Source organism: Gossypium raimondii, chromosome 13 (assembly GCF_025698545.1).
Source record: "Gossypium raimondii isolate GPD5lz chromosome 13, ASM2569854v1, whole genome shotgun sequence".
NCBI lineage: Eukaryota > Viridiplantae > Streptophyta > Magnoliopsida > Malvales > Malvaceae > Gossypium > Gossypium raimondii.
In genome coordinates, this window is record NC_068577.1 from 29,593,923 (window position 1) to 29,615,729 (window position 21,807).

The 21,807-nt window shown below is 34.6% G+C and overlaps 1 protein-coding gene and 1 non-coding gene across 2 annotated transcripts; one reads left to right on the forward strand and one right to left on the reverse strand.

The window, feature by feature from the left end:
* Positions 1-305: 305 nt before the first annotated feature.
* On the reverse strand, positions 306-3,584 carry LOC105782222 (eukaryotic translation initiation factor NCBP). Its single transcript, XM_012606803.2, has 5 exons — positions 3,345-3,584; positions 2,211-2,306; positions 2,033-2,137; positions 1,819-1,896; positions 306-763 (listed from the first exon to the last, which is right to left on the reverse strand). The coding sequence occupies exons 1-5, from the start codon at positions 3,510-3,512 to the stop codon at positions 512-514; spliced, it is 699 nt and encodes a 232-aa protein (XP_012462257.1). The 5' UTR covers positions 3,513-3,584; the 3' UTR covers positions 306-511.
* A 15,718-nt stretch (positions 3,585-19,302) lies between these two features.
* On the forward strand, positions 19,303-19,409 carry LOC128036370 (small nucleolar RNA R71). The gene has a single exon (XR_008193167.1). It is a non-coding gene; the product is annotated as a small nucleolar RNA R71 (small nucleolar RNA).
* Positions 19,410-21,807: the final 2,398 nt, after the last annotated feature.

Genomic DNA, 21,807 nt, shown 5'->3' on the forward strand with positions numbered 1-21,807 from the left:
CGAACTTTCCGTTGATAATTTAATGACCAAAGTATTATATTTCAATGACATCAATAACAAAAATAAATTTTTTAAATATAGACAATCTAATAGTTGAACCACTATTTAGTTTACCCAAAAATAAATTGTCAACTTGCGTATCTCTTATTTGTCTTATATTTTCTTAATACATTACGAAAAATTGAATCTATAAAAAATTAATCTTATTTTAACCTTGCTCGTGCTCCTAAATTTTTGCTCTAACCTTAGTAGCATGATAGTGGCCAAACTACAAATAGAATTTGAACGAAAGGCTTCTACAAACATTTTAGCGAAACCAACTTCATATTAATAATAAATGGATACCAATGGATGGAGGAGCATAACATTTCCATAAAACCAACATTGGTGACACCTACCTGTCTCATAGTCCAACATAACGATTATAATCAACTATGGTTTTCCATGTCATAACATCCAAAGATGCAGAGACGTTAAACAGTCTTTTTAAGTGTTCTCGTTTTCTCAACTTCTAACCTCTCAACCACGTGTTTCGATATGATGAGTTGTCACGCAAAGAAGCATCGTGGGGCTTGTACTCCATCACATAGCTGTGGGGAAGCTTTAAGTGCCGTTTGATTGAATCTCTTAGAGCCATAACAGCCTGATGATCCGACGCATTACGATTCCATACGCTCAATATATCCTCATTGAAGCGAATGCTCAGCACTGCACCACAAACATCATCTCCGTAATCAAGTTGATCACCAACCAAGGCAAGAACCTGCAATGTACAACATCAAATGCCCATCACTCAGACACCCAATCACACACTAATACAACATTTTACACACCTCCAAACGGCACAGTTGCATTTACCAAGATGTCTTACAATCTATTTATTTGTTTATTTTATAGCTTAAAATCAGGAAGCATCTTTAAAAGAGGCAGTGAGGTTAACATTTGCACCAATAAAGCCTAAATGTCAACTAGAAAAGAAACAAGATGGTAAAAAATGCGCTTCTAAGGAAATTTGAACCATTTCAGGAATCTCTTAGGAAAAATTCTAAAAGAAACTCCTTGTTTCGAGCTTTCCATCAGCTTCAATGTTTCACAAAAAATTAGAAAATTACAATAGTTTGTGTAATCAGACAGTTTTGTGTAATTTGTGTTATATAATATTTGTAATAATTTGTGTAATTAGGTAATATTTGGTGTAATTAAAGCCGATTGAAAGCTCACCCTAGAACTTCTCATCTTTTCAGAAAAAAATGAAACTATTATTCTTCATATCAATGATCAGGGGTTACAAAAATGCCCAATTTCTTCCCCCTTCAAACAAAAAGATACACTATCAACACATACATTTGGAATTGATATTTTCAAGCGTTAAATAGGCACCCATGTAATCAATTGAGGCACACACCTGGCTAAGAGCCGAATAACAACCTTTATAATCAACTAAACTATTTTCAGATTCCTATCTCATAGCTTAATCAAAAGACAGGGAGTTTACTGTTAATGGAACTCCAAAGTATTTGCACAGAACAGAGAATAACATTCTGCACCTCCATCTTCAACCATAATATCACTATACTTCCCATGAAATAGTCTAAAGAAGTTAAATAAACCGTAAAAGCTCTCATTTAGTTATAGAACAGGTAGACATCAAGTATGTGCTTCAATTAAGGTGGAATTCCCATGATCAAGACTAGAATTTAAAAAGCTCTGGTTTGATTGCAGAAAGCTGATTTAAAAGAGACTTTTAAACTTGTTCATCGAACAAAACCTAATTAGAATATCAGAAAATAGATTATTACAAGTGGTATTCTTTCTTACCAGATCTTCCCAAAAGCGACCTGAAACAACCTTTTTGAACCGAATTATCCACTTGCCACCATTGCAGTTTGCAGAGTCCTGAGATAATAACAATTTTATGAAACCACAAAGGAATCATGTTAAATAAAATGTTCAAGATTTGATAGCAGTTATATAATATTATATATATATAAAGTGGCACTGGCAGTTTGAAGGCGAGGCCTTCGATAATTACCTCCCATAGTGGACGGATTCCCTCCTTGAATAAATGCAAATCTGTTGGGCTTGGCAAAGTAGAAGGACGGGCCAAGTGGCAATAACAGACCCAAAAACCTTCAACCTAAAAAGAAACATTTATACCAAGGTGAGAATATTTACAATCAAACACAGTTAGCTTTTTAAAAAGAACTTACAGTACTGAAATCCACAATTTTCTTTATATTGTCCTCATAGGCTGTTTGGGTTCGAACTCCAGGTGTCCGACGAGTGTACCAGAAGACAAACTTGTGCTGTAAAAAATGTGAGAACCAAATAAAGGGACTAATAAGCAACCAATTTGGCACTTGAATAGCTATATATATGTCAGACCAAGAAAATGAAGAGCCAAGAACATCATAAAAATTGAAGCCTAAGTTAGTTGGATACAGCTCATTTAGATCATGAAACATGAACTACAACATAAAAGGTAGCACAGTGCGGAGATCATACTTTCCCTTAACTGAAAGTGAATTCATTTTACCTTAGTTAATTAGGACTAATTATAGAATGTGTAGAAACTGAGTTGGATACAATACTTTGCGAAGGTAGTACCATGGTGGGCTATCTACACCATGAAAAGAGATTCATTTCAAGGTTTATTTTCATTTGTTATCATGGTGTTCTTTCACATTTTGATCAGAATTTGGATTGTCTAGTTCAATAAGATATCCATAGGTGTTCAAGTGAATTCAGGTAAACTAATGCATCGCCATGATAGTATTGGAGAACTCATTTGTCTCTTCTAAGTCGAAGCATGCACTTCTGCAACCAAATTATGAACTTAAAAGTTACGTGCTGCAAAAGCTCCGGGATGCTTTAATATATATATAATAATCAACTAATCACTTCCTAGACTACCTCTTCAAACTAATCAGGAAAAACAAACAAAAGAGAAAGCAGTGTTTCTATTACATAAATTCTTTCACTGAATCGTCAAGTGTCTCAATTGAGTAAATCATTCCAAATGTTATAACTTCAAAAAGGAATCAATATTTCAATATGAATACGTGAAAATTGAAATGAGAAACAATTATTCAGCAAAATGAAATAAATTTCCGAAAACAAAATTTCTTGTTTTAAAAGACCAGTGAAATATTATATCTTTAAAATGTTAAAAAAAGTTATCTGAATCGAAATAAAATGCCATAGTCCGTCATTAAACCTAAAAATTTCAAAAGCGATATTTTGAAATTGTAAACAGATCTATCCACAAGCAAAACATTACACATATATTCACATAAATTAATTTTTTTCAAAAAGAAAAGAAAAATCATGAGAAATAAAAATACCTTGAGAGGATGCAAACCGGCTTTGAGGTCACGGGCTCGGCGTTCTTCAGCTTCTTTACTCGTATTATTGCCATCAGAATCTGTCAAATCGTTGTTAATATTATCATTGTTGTTCAAATCTTTGCTGCTGTTATTGCTCTCTCCTTCCCTTTTCTCCGTAATTTCCATTTTCGATTCTTTTTCCCCTCTCTCTGCAGAAGCCCTAACGTTTTTTTTTTCCGTGTTCGTTCTTTTTAATGGGGAATGGGAAAGGAAAGGAGATGAAACGGTGCGTTGCGCATTGATGTTTTTGTCTGCGCCCTGTTTGGTACGTAGGTTGGCTGGCCTTGTTATTTGGTTTCTTCTTCCTTTTAGGTACAAATAAAGTATTCTAAAACATAATTTATCCAATGCCAACCACTTGGCGACTACTGGTTTTTACTTAGGTTATAAAAAAAAATTATGAAAATAAAATAGGTTGTAGATTATTTACGGGCTAATTTTTAGATATATGCTGAAATAATTTATTTGATAAATTATGTAGTTTTTTTAATTTATCGTTCTACGTTAATTTTTGAGAGAGAAAAGAAAATGCGTCCTACAAGATGCGTTTTCACTGATGTGCGAAAGAGAATAAAAACGTACCCTATAGGACACATTTTCACTTTGGTAAATTTTTTTTTTACGGTTGGAAATTATAAATTTGTAGATTTATTTTGCCCATGTTTGAGATAGACATTATTATAATTTTAAGGAATATTTGAATTTATAGTGGTGTCATGGAGCTGAGTGATCCACAAATTTCATCTACCATGTGAGTAAGAGCCATCACTCAAGAAGTCGGATCGTGTTGCAACTCAAAGTCCTAGTTGACGGTGATTATATGGTCTCGAGTTGAATTGTAACTATGGCTTCAAGTTTACAAAAGTTATGTTGTCAAGGGATGAAGCATAAATGAAACCCCGATTAGTAGTGGTTATGTAGACAGGGGTAAAACCAAAAAAAAAAATTTTAGGGTGCCAAAATTAAATTATAATTTTTCCGATAGCAAAAATGCAATTTCATTATTTTAATAACCTATATCTTTATAATTTTTAAAGGATTAAATCAAATTTTTATATTTTTAAGGGGCAAAGTGCAATTTTACATTTACTAATTTAAAATTTTAAAAATATTAAAGGGCTTAAATGGGAAATTTTCCATTTTAGGAGGGTCAGGGCCCTTGTTAGCCCCTTAGTTTTGCCCCTGTATGCAAGCACGACAACGATTTTTTCCTCGTTAGAAGAGGATGTTTCATAAAACCTAAACAGAAGTACGAGGAAGAAAAACACAATAGCTTTTTAGTATAATAAGATAATGCATCTTATCCATCACCACCGAAAGCGGTGACCCCGTTATTATAACCTGTGACAGAATCGGGGTGCAATAGGTTATACTAACAAGGTTACTGCTTTCGGACAGACAACATGAATTATTTAATTATATTGGAAGACCCCTTGCATGTTCCTTCCTTACACTTCCGTATGAGTTTTATAAAACATGCTCCTATGACGAGGAGAAACTTGTTGTCCTGCCTACATAACCACCATCAACTAGGGCCCCAGTTATGTTCTATCCTTTGACAGCATAATCTTTGTAAACTTGAAATCTTATTTACACTTCAACCCGAGACGATATAATCACTGCCAACTTGGACCTTGAGTTGCAAAGTGATCCCAACTTCTCAAGTCATGGCTCTATACTCACACGGAAAGTGAAATTTATAAGTTATCGAGCTCCATGACATCACCGTGAATCCAAACACAACTTAAAACTATAATTATGTCTCCCCTAAAATAAAAGAGAAATAAATCTTTAAACCAGGAAATTTCAACACGCAAGAAAAAGAAAAAAATAATTTAAAGGAGACTAAGATATGGGTGAGTAAGGGATGAGAACAACCATTTATATAGGGGATAGGGCGGGGTAAAAAGGGAAATTTTTTAATTTATCTTGGAATCCCAAGTTGCAATGTATGAAATTTATCTTGGGAATCCTGGGTTGCAAGGGATCAGAGGCAAAAGCAATCAAGTTGGCCTGAGTGTTGAAATGGCCATAGAGAAAACATTCCTTACAGGGCGCGTTTTCCACTAACATGTCAGATATGTGGCTAGAAAATGCATTCTGCAGGAGGCATTTCCACTGCTATGCCAAGTGAAAACACTTCCTGTAGGAGATGTTTTATCTCTAAGCATTTCAACCCCTATCCAACTTGATTGCTTCTGCCTTTAAGCCCCTGCAACTCGGGATTCGAAAGATGAATTTCATTCGCTACAAGGGTGCAAAAAAATGCCGTTATGGGGGAGCATTTTCTCCTCCACAAATTTTAACTTTAAGTGTATACCTCAAAAACTCGTGATGCTCGAGGCATGTGTTATTGTTGGAATTGTTTCATGTGCATCAGGATAAGAGATCTATAAAATAAACTCAATACAATCCATTGAGTTTCCATACCGACCTTTGAAGCAGATTATTAATCTTAAGGATACTTGGCATTTGGAGTTATCGACACTATCGTGAAAATTTTAAATTTTGTTCCTACGTTGTTGTCCAAGAAAAGGTAATTTGTTAAATTACATGTAGGTTTAGGGATTTGGGTAATGATCACTATATTTTTTTATTATTTTTTTGGTTTTAAACATGTGGAATAGGCTATTTGGTTCAAGATGAGTAGGCGAGTCAGAGGTGTTATCTATTACAACGATCAAATTTTTAAGATCGAATTAGGCCCTTTTTTCTATTAGCCCAATATGAAGATCTGACATTCAACCAGAGCATAATGTTAAAAGAGCTTCGAACAAGGATTAGGCGCAAAGTGGGAATCCGGAGAAGAATTTCAAACTTGAAATGTAGATATCATTCGTCATTAAACCCCGTTATATATCATTCGAACCACATTGCTTTAGTGGGAATGTTGTACTAGAGTTATAAGTTGACTTCGTCGAAAAGGATGAAGGTGGCCCGAGCTCGACCACACTGTGTCCAAAAAATTCCACGCTAGATCAAGAAGCTAAAAGTTCGACCACAAGGTTGTGCGATGGATTCACATTATTGTTGCAAAGCTCAAACCAAGACACCCCGAAATCATCATTAATAGTGAGGCATTCATCGATTTCGCCCTTCAATTTCAACTTTGGGGGATAGTTAGGCATATTTGGTCACCAGGCTTATGACACACCTACACGAGATTCTATCAATGCCTTTGATTTCAACTTCAGCACGCTTATGTTCAACCCCGATAACACTTACACAGGTATGCCATCAAGTTACCAGGGTGGGCCAAACAAAAGTGATTTTGGGATTAACATTGGATTTACAATAACAAATGATTTACTCCTAACAACCTCGACTAGAGAAGGACATTCAACCCTGGACTTGCAACTAGGGTTGAAAACAAAGAGGACGAAAAGGGGTATAAAACAAATAATGACCTAATAGAGGAGGCCAAACTGGGTGGTGCGAAAATTGAAGTAATTTCAAAACTGGATCCCATCCCTACTGAACCAGAATATGATGAATTTGGTGGTCAAGCTTCGGATGTTGCTCGATGGGATGACCCAAGTTTCACGGTACACGGAGCTCCTCCCCACATGCGTAATCTCGATGTTGCTGGTGAAGGTGGTTTAAAATCTCAAGACTTTCCTTATAGAATACTAAAGCATGCGACTTCATCAATAAATTTTGGCCATTTAGAGGTTGGGATAAAGTTTGACTCCAAATATGCTTTTGTAGCTACAGTCAATCGGTATAGCATACAACTTAGCGTCAACTTAATCATTACATGCTCTAGATATGAGAAATATGAGGCGATGTGAACAATGCATAGAATAGGGTGTCCATGGAAAATCATGACATTTATGAGGAAGAAGTCAGTGTTCTAGATAATTAGGAAATTTACTGTGCCACATACATGTGTTGTAGTTGGTATGTATCATGGTTAACAACATCGACTCGAATTTTGACATTTTTCTATTACATATAGTAACCCAATTTATTATTTTTCAAGCATGTTGAACGATCATCCAAAAATGGATTTGGACATGGTATTTGACTTTATATTACCCGCTAGTCAAAGTTAGTCATAAGATTTCGATCCTAGTTTTGATCGTACAGATCCGTAACGAGTTTGATTACATCGTGTCCTACCACAAGGCATGGTTGGCAAAAAAGAAGGCGTTGGATAATATGCATAGTGGGTGGGAAAAATCCTATAATGAATTGTGGTAATGGTGTAAAGTATTAGAGTAGTACATGCTAGGTTCTATAACCGACCTGCAGACCAAGCTTGCGTAATACGATGATTGCTTGGTCCCTGAAAAAAGAGTTTTCCATAATTTTTTTCTAGACTTTTAAGCAATGCATAACTATATTCCAGTATTGTAAGTCACTTGTCCAAATTGACGGCACATTTCTATACAAAATATATGAGTATGAGTTGTTATTAGCTGTTGCACAGGATGGTAATCGAAAAATCCTGCCAATGGCATTTGTAATAACTCTCGATGAATCCGGAGATGCCTGTGATTTCTTCTTAACTACCTTGAGAAGGCATGTTGCGCCGCAACCCAATATATGTATCATTTCCAATAAGGCACCGAAATACAGGTTGTATTTCAAGCCTATAGGATCGTGCACACCATAGGTATTGTTTACGTCATATAGGGCCTAACTACATGGGTCTATACCATAAGGATATGAAGCAACGACATGCACTAACATGGGTGCGTTGTGCATAATATTTATTTCCTGTATAATAGTTTGACATATACATTTGGGTCACGTTTCTTGAATATAATATTGATTGTTATCGACAGGGTACGAGCTCGTCCAACATTGATTCCATGAAATGTTAGAGAGACTATGGGTTGTAAACCAATAGGGTGTAGTGTTACCCAATGAGTAGTAGATGCAATCATATGATGAAGGACTATTTATGGGCACATGACAACGAACCTAGCGAGATGCATTAATTTCGTACTGAAGGGGACATGTCATTTGCCGGTAGCTTCAGTGGTCAAGGAAACGTATTTTCGATTAGCATCCTTGTTTCCAAAGCAAGCTGAGACATATACAGGATAGATAAAGGACGGTCACATTTGGTGCAAGCCGCTTTTGAAAGATATTGGGGGGAAATGTAGAAATAGTGAACTCAATGAATTTAGTGTATCACTTGCGACCAAATCTAATATTTTGGGTTTCGTAGCCCCATAGACCCGACCGATGAGTTATTGGGGGAGCGTACCATATAGTCTTAAGACAAATGACTTACAAGTGCAGAAGATTTTAAGTACTTTGTTATCCATGCGCATATACAATTGCAACATATGCCTCGAGAAGTGTAGATTACATTACCTGCATTGACGAAGTTTAAAAACTTGAGCGTACATATAATGCTTGGAAATCTGAATTCCAACCTGTTCCAAGTGAAAACCTATAGCTGCCTACCTTGTATACTCCTTTCGAGTTGGTACTGGATAAGAACTCATGACACTAGTCAAAAGGTCGATCGAACTCAACTCAGATACGAGGCAATATGGATATTCAGGAGTGAGGAGACACACTGAGGTTTTGCGATTACTGTAGAAATCCAGGGCATACAAAGCCAACATGTCCATACCTCCCAAGAGCATCGAGGAGAAGAGTTAATTAAAACACTAACTAATGTAATAAAAATACTAACTTATTCGTTTATTCATTAATTTTTTCTGTAAATTGTAAGTTAATATTATTTATTGAAATATGATATATTACAATACACAAACCACAATTTTAATCTTTTCTTGTACCTTGATATCAAACCTTTGATTTTTGAAAATATTGTAATTAACAAATGGACAGAGAAAAACTTAAATGGAAAAGTAATAGAAATAATTGTAAATTTTAAACTCACTATATAATATGGTACAAAGAAAACCAATTTAACAAATTTGTTTCATAGATTTTAAATAAGTGTACATATGAGATATAAAACAAAGTATACAATTTGGGAAAATTATAAATAACATAATCATCAGCGTCCCAAATGTGTGCTACAACCAGGTAGGCATCGAGCACGCTTAAGGTTTCATCACACTATTTGGGTTGGCAACTCCTCATCGACTTTGTCTTCGTCTTCACGTGCACGTCAGGGTTGATCGACCCTGATCGTCATATTCATCTCCTTCCTCTGTGGTTGATTGCGACCATGCCCTAGCCACCCATCGTACATCTTCCTATATGAGTTTGGGGTTGCGAGGATAACCCATATTGGTGGAATAGCAATGTTAGGGGTGTTTATGACATTATCGGTAGATAATTGTATGGTGTCGCATGGGTTGATTATGAATAAAATGTGGGAATTGTTAGAGATACCGAATATGTCGGTGTTATTGATGGCATCAGCATGCAATATAGAACGGTGGGTGGCAGTCATACGAAATATACCTATTGAGAAGGTGTTGATGCGTGGAATGATTGTGGGTGTTATGGTGCTTATGTAAAATAAACTGGTGCTAAATGTGCTGATGCAGGGAATAATTGTGCATGTTGTGGTGTTTTTGTAAAATAAACTAGAGCTGAAGGTGTTGATACGGGGAATGTTATGTGTGTTGTGGTGTTTGTGTAAAATAAACTGGAGTTGAAGGTGTTGATGCAAGGAATGATTGTGCATGTTGTGGTACTTGTGTAAAATAAACTGGGTTAGCACAAAAAATACACGAACTATACTATTCAAGATATTGCACGGTAATTGAGTCCTTTTGTGGAGCTGGAGTAGATGTTGATCCTCTTGTAGGATCTTTTCCCATAGGCTCTCATCTTGGCCTTCCTATTCATTTCTGAAGCTGGTAGTAGATACGACTTGTCGTTATGCCTGAACCAATCCATGTAATCTGGAGATGTTGCCAACTACTGTGTAAGAAATAGTTCACACGTTGCCAAGTAATCGTACTTACGTTTCGAAATCTCAATATATTTCTTATAGAATATTGATCAATCTTCCTCGGGTCTCCCTCACAAGTCGATCTTGTGCAGGTTATCAAGCTTCTAGGGTGGCGGCAGAATACATTGCATACACCTGAACTGTCGCATCACTCGATCAAATTCATACATCTCGACCGTTGAAAAATGATCAACGACACTTTGACATACTAGATGTTGCAATTGGCCAAAAATCGACCGATATACATTCTTGAATCCTCATATTCACATATGGCATCTATACAAGCTACAATACAAATTTAGAAATTTTTGGCATGTGCTTAATATTTAATTTCAAATGCTGGAATCAATATTATATAACTTTGAAATTCATAAATTAACCTCCTCTTTGATTTGTTTATCTAAAGCTAGTCGGATACCTTCGAGGACAGTCGGTATATCGTTGTGTTTCGTAGGGTTGTTCCACGTATTCAAATAATATGTTATTTCAAAATTCCAATAATGAAAATTAAAACTATAATAATTTTATCAAATGAATTTTACCATATTACGAGTGGAAATTCGTAAGGGAGTTCCACTCAGAGGCATAAAAATGGTAGTCGATACGATGCCCATGATTAAAGAAGCATGCAACAGCCGATTTTAACTTTTTATGGTTTCGTCGCTCAATACATTTCTCGATACAATGTCACCAGCACCATTGATCCCCAACTAAGTCATCCTGTTTCTTTCAAGACGGCTAGTAGTAGTAGCCACCTTAAATGTACTAGATTTCGAGTCTGGCATTAGCAGACCCCGAATCAACCTCACGATGAATGCGTACGCGAATTGTTCTTTTTCAACATCACTCGCGAAAGCCTTGATAGTTTTGAAGTTGTCCTCCAACCATCTCATCTTGATTCGGCTACCCCTAAACTTGTTTGACACCTTCCCTAGTAGTTGCTCACATGTTGCACTCCAACCGACACTAATCATTAGCCCTATAACAACTTCTCCATATACCGGTAGACCGAGTTGTAAACTAACGTCCTCGAGTGTAATTGTATAGTCACTGCAAGAAAGGTGGAATGTGTGTTTCTCTAGCTCCATATTTTGACCAAAGCACTGATAAGTGGGGTATTCAATTTAGTCCCTTCGAGCATGTGAGTCACGTACAAATATTTTGCATCTCGCAAGTGTCCATAAATGACATCCAATGTACCTTCACTTAAATTATTTATGTACATCTCCAAAATCTCATCTTCGGACTGAGTATATAAACATAAAAAAGTAATAATGTTAACAACATAGTAATTAACTATTTAAAATTAAAAAAATTTATTAATATTTTTTTACCATTTGTAATTGAACGCTAGAGATATATGCTTGTCATCCAAGCGAATAACTTTGATTTGTCATTTTACAAATTATAAGGAATAAAATAAAATCGAAGATAATAATATTCAGAAAAAGATATAAAAATAATAATTGAGAATAAAGAATTGAGGATTTAGAATTTAGAATTGAAAATTAAGGATTGAGTATTGAGTTTAAAAGAATGAAGTTTGGAGGGGTTTATATAGGGAACTTTATGGCTGTTGGAACCCTTGTAGCCATTAAAAAAGTTATAATTGGAAATGTTATTATTGAAAGGAAAACGCGTCCTATAGGGCACGTTTTCCTTTCTCTCTCAAAAAATAGCGCAGATAGATAAATTAAAAAAAACGACATAGTTTCTCAAATAAGTTTTTTTTTTCAACGTATATTTGATGTCCACGAAATTAATTACAAATTTGACTAAGGCAAGTGCACCTATCGATTAATAGTATAGCTATGGTGAGCAAAGATATTGTCCATACGAAGACTGAAAGTACTAGTAATTATCATCTTTCTATTATTTAACTAAATAATTTGAGTGTTTGATTAAAACTGAAATTAACTAAATTAATTACTAACAAACATGACAAAAAACAAAACAAGAAAATAATCGATTAATAACCAAGAAGAGAAACAATACCCAGAAAAGAATTCACCTAGATTTCATCTATCATTATCAATCTAACTCGTACAATTTCTTTACTTAGTAACTTGATTCGTAGAAATCCCTAAATTATGATAATATCTCTTTCGAACATAAGAGCAACTGACTCTAGGTTGATTAATTGAAATTTCTTTCTAATTAAAACCCCTATTATCGCATTAACTCATGCTATGAATTCTCCTATTAGATTTGACTCTAATCCAGTAGATTTATGTCATACTATTTCTAGGATTGCATGCAACTCTACTCAATTATGCAAGATCTACTTTTAAACAGGGTCTATTCAACCTCCGATTTAAGCACATCAAACATGGATCAATAATCTACATACCAAACTAAGAATTAATCACACATAATTGAAAATAAGAGACTAAGTATTTATTGTGTAAAATAAAAATCAAATGACAGAATCCATCATAAGGTTCATCTCCCTAGGTATTTAGAAATTTAGTTCATACTTGAAAATAAAAACATCCAGGACATAGTATAACCGAAAAAAAAAACAAAAAAGAAACTCATTATGGCTTCATAAGAAATCAACTAAGAATCTTCAATCTTGACAAAAATATACTTCATAATTGGTTTTAATGTTGTTTTTCGAGTTGTTTTCTTGAATATGTGGCCAAGCCATGTAGAATGGTCTAGCCCGTGTGGCTCCTGCAGCTTGCTTTGAAGTTTTAGTTTTCGCTCGTTTTTCGTTCTTTTTGCTCCCAAGTGCTCTATTAAGCATTAAAATATGAATTTAAAGGATAAGTAGCAAAAAATCCACAATTAACATAAAAAAATCACTCAAAAATGCATTACGAATGGGGTTAAAATATGTTACTTTTAGCACTTATCAACTATCCCCACACTTAAGCGTTTGCTTGTCCTCGAGCAAAATTCTCAACCCACATTCAAGTTAGCTTCCTTTAATTTATTTCACCGGCAATGTCTTAGGATAACCTACAAATGATCATACATTGGAAATTGAAACAAAAATGACACCAAATAACACAAGCAATCTAAGCATCGATTTTTAAAGCATAAAAACATAAGCGTCTCCCTTATCTTAATAATTACCTGAAATTCAAATTCAACAATAATTAACACCCTCACTAAGGTTCACTCAAAGCACTCAAAGTGTTTAAGGTTCAAGTAATATGCACTCAACAGTTGAGCAAGAAATGTTATTACATAGGCTTACTTGAAAACCAAATCTCCACCATTATAAAAATGAGATGACACACCAATTAAAAGGTCTTTACAAGGTTGCCACGGGGCTTAGGCTAAGGGTACGGAAAAGGTAAAAAAGTTGGTTACAATCGAGAGTCAAATTGATAAGTTACCAAACAAAAAAAAATTAGTTGCCGAATTACAAGAATTTACATTAACAAGAAATAAAAAGTGGATGTGAGCTTTTATACCAAATATGAGACTAATGATTCAAGCTTAATCAAATTTTTTCTTCATATTTTTTTCCTTTTTTTTCCATTTTTTTAAGAACAAAATTCAAATTATAAAATATAGTCAGACAACTAACCAAATCTAATCTCGATAAAAATGGAGTCAATAAAAAGAAATTTTACAACATTAATGTGGGTTTTCGGGTTAACATGAACAATTTTTAAGTAAAAAAAATGTTAGGATTAACGGGGTTTACTAGGGGTTAATATATCAAATCAGTAATGTGGTCTCAACATATATAATCGAAACAAGTTCTAAAATAACAGATCAGACAGACATACTCATAACTAAAATAAAATGAGCAAGAAAAAAAAGTGCTTTATAGCCTCAAAAGCTAACAAAAAAAATTATGGATTTGATGTCAAACTTGTAAATTTAAAAATTCAAGATAATACTTTAGTTCATAGAGACAACCTAAAATAATAATTTCTAAAAACAACTTATCATACTTGACTCTCTCGTGTCTTAAAGTATAAAAACACAATGCATAAAAATCGCAAATTAAACCCAAATAAAATCAATAAAAACTCCACATTAAAGAAAATTAACTTTAATGATAGATTTGAACAAATTACTTAAACACAAACAACAATTCAAGGGCTATATCACATAAACATATAAAATCCTTCCAACACTTAAAATGTACATTGCCCTCAATGTACAAATAAATATAAACCAATAAACAAAATATCATAAGGAGGAGAGAACTAAAATTACCTTAAATTTGGATGAATTTGTTGAAATAGTGAAATTCGAGAATCGTAGGAGATTCTAAATAAAGTATATGTTTCCAAGCACACTCATAAGAAGATAGATAAAATAAATAAGAAAAAATAATAAAAGCAGAAAAAATAATAAAAGTAAAATGCATAATAAAATAAAACATATAAGTCTAAAAAAGAAAATAAAAACAGCTAATAATAAAAATAAAAGTACAACTGAAAATCAGAATCAGAATCAAAATCAAAATCAAAATTAAAATCAAAATCAAAATTAAAATCAAAATCAAAATAAATAAAACAGTGGAAGAAATATGGAAATACTGATGCATTCGTTGTAAATATGCCTCAATGCGATATATCTACTTTGACTGCTGTCGCTGAAGGCATTAGATATACTTAAGTGTAACAGTATGCATAGTCACAACAGTAAAGTGACTGGTTGGAGGACTGGGAATGGGTCATGGTAGTGGTGGGAGGTCATCGTCCAGATGCTCATCATCCTCCTTCTGTTGAATCGGATGTAGCAACACATACTGATCACCAAAAGCCCCTGGCCAACGGGCAACCATCATCGTATGTTTCATTATACTTAAGCCTTGTGGTGTCATGTCCCCAACCAAACTATGCATACCAATTTGCTCAGGGGTCTCGAAGAGGCCGAAGTAACGGGCCAAACATGTCACATATGGACCCATACAAATAAGTCCTTTCTGTAGACGCTCACTCTAATGCCGATAACATTGGGCCGCGAAATGGGCTATATTAATCAGGTATTGCTCATGCATACTCCATAAGAAGTACATATCTAAATTGCCCACGACGCTCATACTCTCCTTTCGACCAATCAGAGTGTAGGCTAAAATAACATGAATGTAACACAGTGCTATAGGTAGGCACTAAGCTTTGGACTGGCTCGGGATGTACAGAGTGGCAACTTTAGAGATGTCAGGCCAGCAAAAATGGGGTGGTTGATGGATGTACCTTAGGAGGGTGGAGGACTCGGGCATGAATATATGCCGAGAATGACTGTAAATCCTGCAATACTCAAATATCGAGTTACACCCTTAAGACAAAATGAGATTACTCGTGGTTCATCCTCTAACGATAGCATAACCTATAGGAAAAATGTGGAGAAAAACTCGAAAGTAAACTCAGCATACGTCAGCTCTATGATCACAAAGAACTGTTCCCACAGTGTCACATCCAATAAAGTATGAACCTGTGCGAATAAAACCACTGTCTGAAGGGTTTCCTAGTCAATACACCAAAGCAAACCCAATGATTTTTCCTTCAAGTGTTGGTACCTCTTTTTATGGGGTGAATGGTCGAATGTGAGGCATCAGTGGTGAGTGATTGCGGTATGAGAGGAGGAAGATGAAGTCCCAGTATCTTTTTGTTTCTTGGACTAAGTAGGTACCTTACTCTTGCCTCGTGTGCTCAACATTATGTACCTGAAAAATACATTAACAAAAATAAATAAATAAAATTTCAAGATAAATTGTGCCGAAATAATTTAACCCAAAACATATCAAATTTTTCATGTAGAGATTTAGCATGAGCAGTACTAAAAAAATTAGCATCAACCAGTACATATTGCAAACTCATAAGCTCCCCACCAATAAAAGTAACCTAGTCAATGAACATATCGATATACGAAGCAAAATTAATTAATTGCAATCCATCTCGTAATGAAATTTGAATTCCTAATTTAGACCTAACTAAGGCAATTAAAATCTAATCCTAATACTAATACTAAAACTAATACTTAAATTAAGGAGACATAAATAACTTAACAACTACTAATAAAATAACAACAAGAAAAGTAATAAAAGTAATAATAATATAAAAATAATAAATAAAAAAGTGAAGACAAACGGTGGTAAGAGTCGATCAACGATGACGATACGATCGACGGAGGTGAAGACGAGGGAGTGGTCGACTGACAGTGGTGTGGTCAACAGAATGGAAGAGGAACAGAGGGGGAAAGGTTGATGAATGGATAGGGAAAGAAGGGGAGTTAATAGTAGCCTGGGTAGGATCTTAGGAAAATGGTCGTGTGAGGGGATTGGAGAAGAATAGCGACAATGGTGGGTAAGGATGGGTGGTCGGGCTAGCGAAGAGAAAAGGAAGCCATGGGTGTGTATGTGGACTATGTTGGGCCATACGACCGTGTGAGTTGACTATGTTACTCATTGTGCTCGTGTGGCCTATTTTAAAGTATTGCTCCACTGTTCACATGGCTTGTCACATGCCAGAAAAGAAAGGAGGAAGCCATGGGTGTGTATGTGGACTATGTTGGGCCATATGACCGTGTGAGTTGACTATGTTACTCATTGTGCTCGTGTGGCCTATTTTAAAGTATTGCTCCACTGTTCACATGGCTTGTCACATGCCCATGTGTCTAGGTTGTATGTCCTACACGGCTGTGTCGCCAGGCCATGTGGATTCATTTAGACCATGTACAATTTTCATTTGCTTCTCCCACACTTGTGTACATGGGTGTATGGGTCATACAACCATGTTGCTAGGCCGTGTGGATTCAATTAGACTGTGTGTCACAAAAATTTTGAAAAATTGGCTCTAGTAGTCATACAGTTCCTGACACGCTCGTGTATATAGGCCATGTGGCTCTTAAAAATTTATTTACGCCCATATGCATATGGGTGTGTGCCCATGCCGTGTCAGTCATACAATCATGTCGTTAGGGCGTGAGGTCTACCCCAGATAGTGTGAACTTTTTTTATTTTTTAAAAATTTAAAGTAATAAAATAAAAGTAAAATAAATAAATAAAAAACACTCGGGTTATCTCCTGAGAAGTACTTATTTAGAGTTTAAACTCGACTTCACTTTTCAAGCTCATGGTTAAGTTGGATTTTGGAGTCGAAGCTCCTTTCTCACGTTATCAATATTACTACCGAGATAAAGTTTGAGTTGATGATTGTTTACCTTGAATGTGCCATAATCAGGGTGTGTTACCTCAAAGGTGTTGTTTGGGAATATGTTCTATACCACAAATGGATTCAACCATCTTGACTTAAGCTCTACAAGGAACATTCGTGGGTCTGAATTTTCCAGCAACACTTTGTCTCCAACTTTCAATTGGTTCGTCCTTTTCAAAAACACGCCTATGATGTCGCTTTGTTACTTTTTTGAGCATTCTTGGTTTCTCATAAGCCTTTGGTCGCCATTCATCTAATTCATTAAGTTGCACCATTCGTTCTCCACTCGTCCCTTATTTTTTATCACCTTCAAAAGGATACGGTTTTAACATGTATTCATGAGTGATTTCCTACAAAAAACATTAAGTCGCATGATTACTAATGTCAACCAAATAACTAGTATCATCTCGCTCACTAGAAACTCTCACAATATCACGTGCTTGAAGAGTAACCTCTTCATCACCTATCCTTAGCACAAGTTCACCATTACCCTAATAAATAATAGTTCTAGCAATGGCTAAAAAGGGTCGACCTAAAATCATAGGTATGTCAATATTCTCATCTATGTCCAATTTAATGAAATTAATAAGGAATATGAATTTATCGACTTTAAAAAGTACATCCTCAATAATACCCCTAGGATACTTAATTGATCTGTCAGCTAATTGAATACTCATTCTAGTGAGTTTTGGTTCCCTGAGACCAAGTTGTTTGAACATTTTATAAGACATTAGATTTATACTACCAATATTTTTCTACATTTAAACTACCAATAAAATAAGGGATAGTAAAACTTCCTAGATCTTTAAGCTTGATGGGTAGTTTGTTTTAGAGAATGGTTGAGAACTTCTTATTGAGCTCCACAGTGGAAAGTTCATCTAACTTCTTTTTATTTGTTAATAGCTCATTTAAAAATTTTGTATACTTGGGCATTTGTAAAAGGGCTTCAACAAAATGTAAGTGAACATGTAATTTTTTCAAAAGTTCAAGAAATTTACCACATCGTTCATTAATGTGGTCTTTTTTCACTTTTGTTGGATATGGAATTGGTGATTTGTATTCTCTAACCACTAATTTATATTCTTTCATGCATTCCTTAGCCCTATCATTTTCCTCATCAGTGTCTAAATTTAGCTTCTTTTCAAGCTCGATTAACCCTTTCACGCTTCGTACAGTGATTGCGTGGACTTGCTCTTTTGGGTTGGTTTTAATGTTACTAGGTAAACTGCCTTGTTTTTTCTCCAAAACCAATTTAGCAAGCTGACTAATCTGATTCTCGAGGTCTTGAATGGACGCCTGCTAATTCTTCAAAGTCATTTCAGTGTTTTGGAATCTAGTTTTTGACACTGAAATAAATTTAGTCAACATCTCTTCTAGATTCGACTTCTTTTCTTGCTGATAAGTTTGTTGAAAAAGCGAAGAGGGTTGTGACCTTTGATTTCCTTGACCATCCCAAGAAAGATTTGGATGATTCCTCCATCCTAGATTATAATTGTTGAGGTTTAGAATTAATACCCATTAAGTCAACTTGCTCATACTTCGTGTTAGGCTTGAAGGGCAAACATTCTAGATTAACCATTCTTGCTCCAGTCGCATCATATTGCATTATCGGATTTACCTAGTTAGCTAAACTCAAACCATCAATTTTCTTACCAAGAGCTTCAACCTGACTCGTCAACATAGAGATTGCATCAATATAAAAACTCTGACTACCTTGGTAGGTCTTACTTTCGTAACTTGTCACTGATAATTATTCAGTATCATTTCCTCAATAAATTATTGGGCTGTCTCAGGTGTTTTGTTATTCAATGTTCTGTTAGTTGTTGCATTAATTATCTATATAGTCGAGGGGTTCAAACCATTGTAAAAAGTTTGAACTTGGAGCCACAAAGGTAGTCCATGATGAGGACACATTCTCAACAGATCCTTAAATCTCTCTCATGTATCTTAAATCGTCTCAAGGTCAAATTGAACAAAAGAAGAGATGTCATTCCTCAATTTCGCTATTTTGGCTGGTGGGACATACAACAGCAAAAACTTCTCATTCATCTGAGCCCAAGTAGTGATAGAACCTCGTGGAAATGAATTCAACCACTATTTTTCCTTGTTCCTCAAAGAGAATGAGAAAAACCGTAAGCGTATGATATCATTGCAACACCATTGATCTTAAATGTATAGCAAATCTTCAAAAAGTGATGCATGCTCGTATTCATGAATTCGATTATAAGACACTGAATTTTTCGATCGTCTAATTTCAGTATCGTTTCAAGTTGGAATTCAAAATGAAATTGTGAGTAATGGAAAATAGGTTGAATAAAAATATCAATAAAAGTTTCAGAAGGATGAATTGCACAAATCAAACATATAGAAAAGAACCACCAATATAAATGATTGTGTCCCAATTTTTATATAGCAAAATAACAAATAAGTCTTTGAAGAAGAAGAAAACTGTGACTCACTATTTAGCAAAATAGGAACCAACAGTATGTTAGAACGCCACACTTCAGAAAATAAGGAAAAACTAGAAGTGGTAAGTTTGAAAAGAAAGGGTTTGACGCCACAAAGAGAACCTTGATAAGTCTAGATAAGTTAAACCAAGAACAAAAAGATAGAATTCTTACACAAAACTTAGAAATATTCAATCAACATTCATTAGCTAATCAAAGTTATATTTAAAGGATATTTATAGGTACTTTTGTGACTATCCAAATGCCTATGTGGAACTTTTCATATTTGGCCATTAACTAGTATTATTACAAACACTATTTCATTTTCAACTCTTCTAGGGAAGCCAATGAGTCATGTCTCTTTATTGGAATCTGATGTAGTTGAAAAGGCATACCAATTTTCCTTAATGAAGAATTAATGTGTTTAATTGATGTCCCTTCAGCTTCCTTGAAACCAAATTATAAAAGCTTCTATAACATCCTCTTAAATGGCATCATGATGAAGGTTTAAGACTCCAAAAACATTCAGACTTGAAAAGTATTCTTTGGTCCATTAAACAACTTCTATAATGTTCTTTAAAAAGCTTTGAAACCATCCAACTTGAAGAGTCTTTAGTCATATGAAAAATCACCTACAAAATTAGATGATTAAGCATTAAAAAATAACTTAAAACACTCATAAAAACAACATATTTAATAACACTCATGCATACGAATTAATTAAACATGCAACTTAAACCATCTTATTTAAAATGACAATAAGCACACTTTAATTTATGCATTAAAAAGTAATAGCCAAATTTAAATAACATACTTATATAAACAAAATCAAACATATTTAAAAACTAAGATGCTTAAATGCATGGTTTAATATACAAACTAAATGAGCAAATGAGTTACTTAATGCATTACTTAATTTAATGATGCAAACTTTAACTAAAATGAGAGTTAGATAATGCATGTCATAATTTATGATGCCAACTTAACTAACATGAGAGTTACATAATGATTCACTTTATTAAATACAAAACACATAGTGCATGTCAGAATTAAAAGATGTGGATTAATAATACAAGACATTAATTAAAGATGCATATAATAAACAAGACTAATTAAAAGCAATAGAATTAATTAAACTAAACAAACAGCCACATGCAAAACATTGCATGGACTTGGGACATTATTTTGGGTCCAATAAGGGTTGGACATCTCATGTTCAACCCAAACTTACTAAATTAGACCCATCATCGCCTTTTTAAACTTCTTGGATCTATCACGCCTTATAGGCCTAATGGGAATTTCAACTGAATCCTCTCTTGAAACGGTTAGCTTGGAGTTTGGTCCACTTGATGGGCTCGAGTGCACTCCAATCGTTTCCGTGTATGTATCAAAAAGTTAGCTAAATGAGCATTCAGATCTTCATATTGTAATCCATCAAACTGAACATATCGCTGCAACATCTGAATTGTGTTTGGCTCAATCTCAAAATTGTTTGTGTAACACCCTATATTTTGGGGTTAAGAGTTTTTAGGATTTGTATTTAGGGTTTATGCATAGCTCGACCAATTATGTGTGTTTCTGCGTTCTAGTGAAAGAATGGACATACTGGTCTGGTGGTTGGTTATGTGTTAGTTTAGCCTGGGGTCCTAGGTTCAAGTCTTCAAGTGTGTTATAAGGGAATTATTATTTTTATTTAGCTTTGTTTTGTTGAAAATTTTAATATTTATTTTATTTTGTTTCTTTTTCTTCATTATTTTTTTTCACGTTCTTTCCTTTTCATCACCATCATTTTTCTTTCTCCTTCTTTTATTTTTGGATTTCTTGCACCTTTTGACAAAAAACAAAAGAACGGTTTTGTTTATGATTTTAGAAAAGTTGCGGTTTTTTTATCGTCAAGTCGGTGTCTAGGTGTACGATCACAAACTAAGGTGTGGGTTTCAAACTTTTCTTTT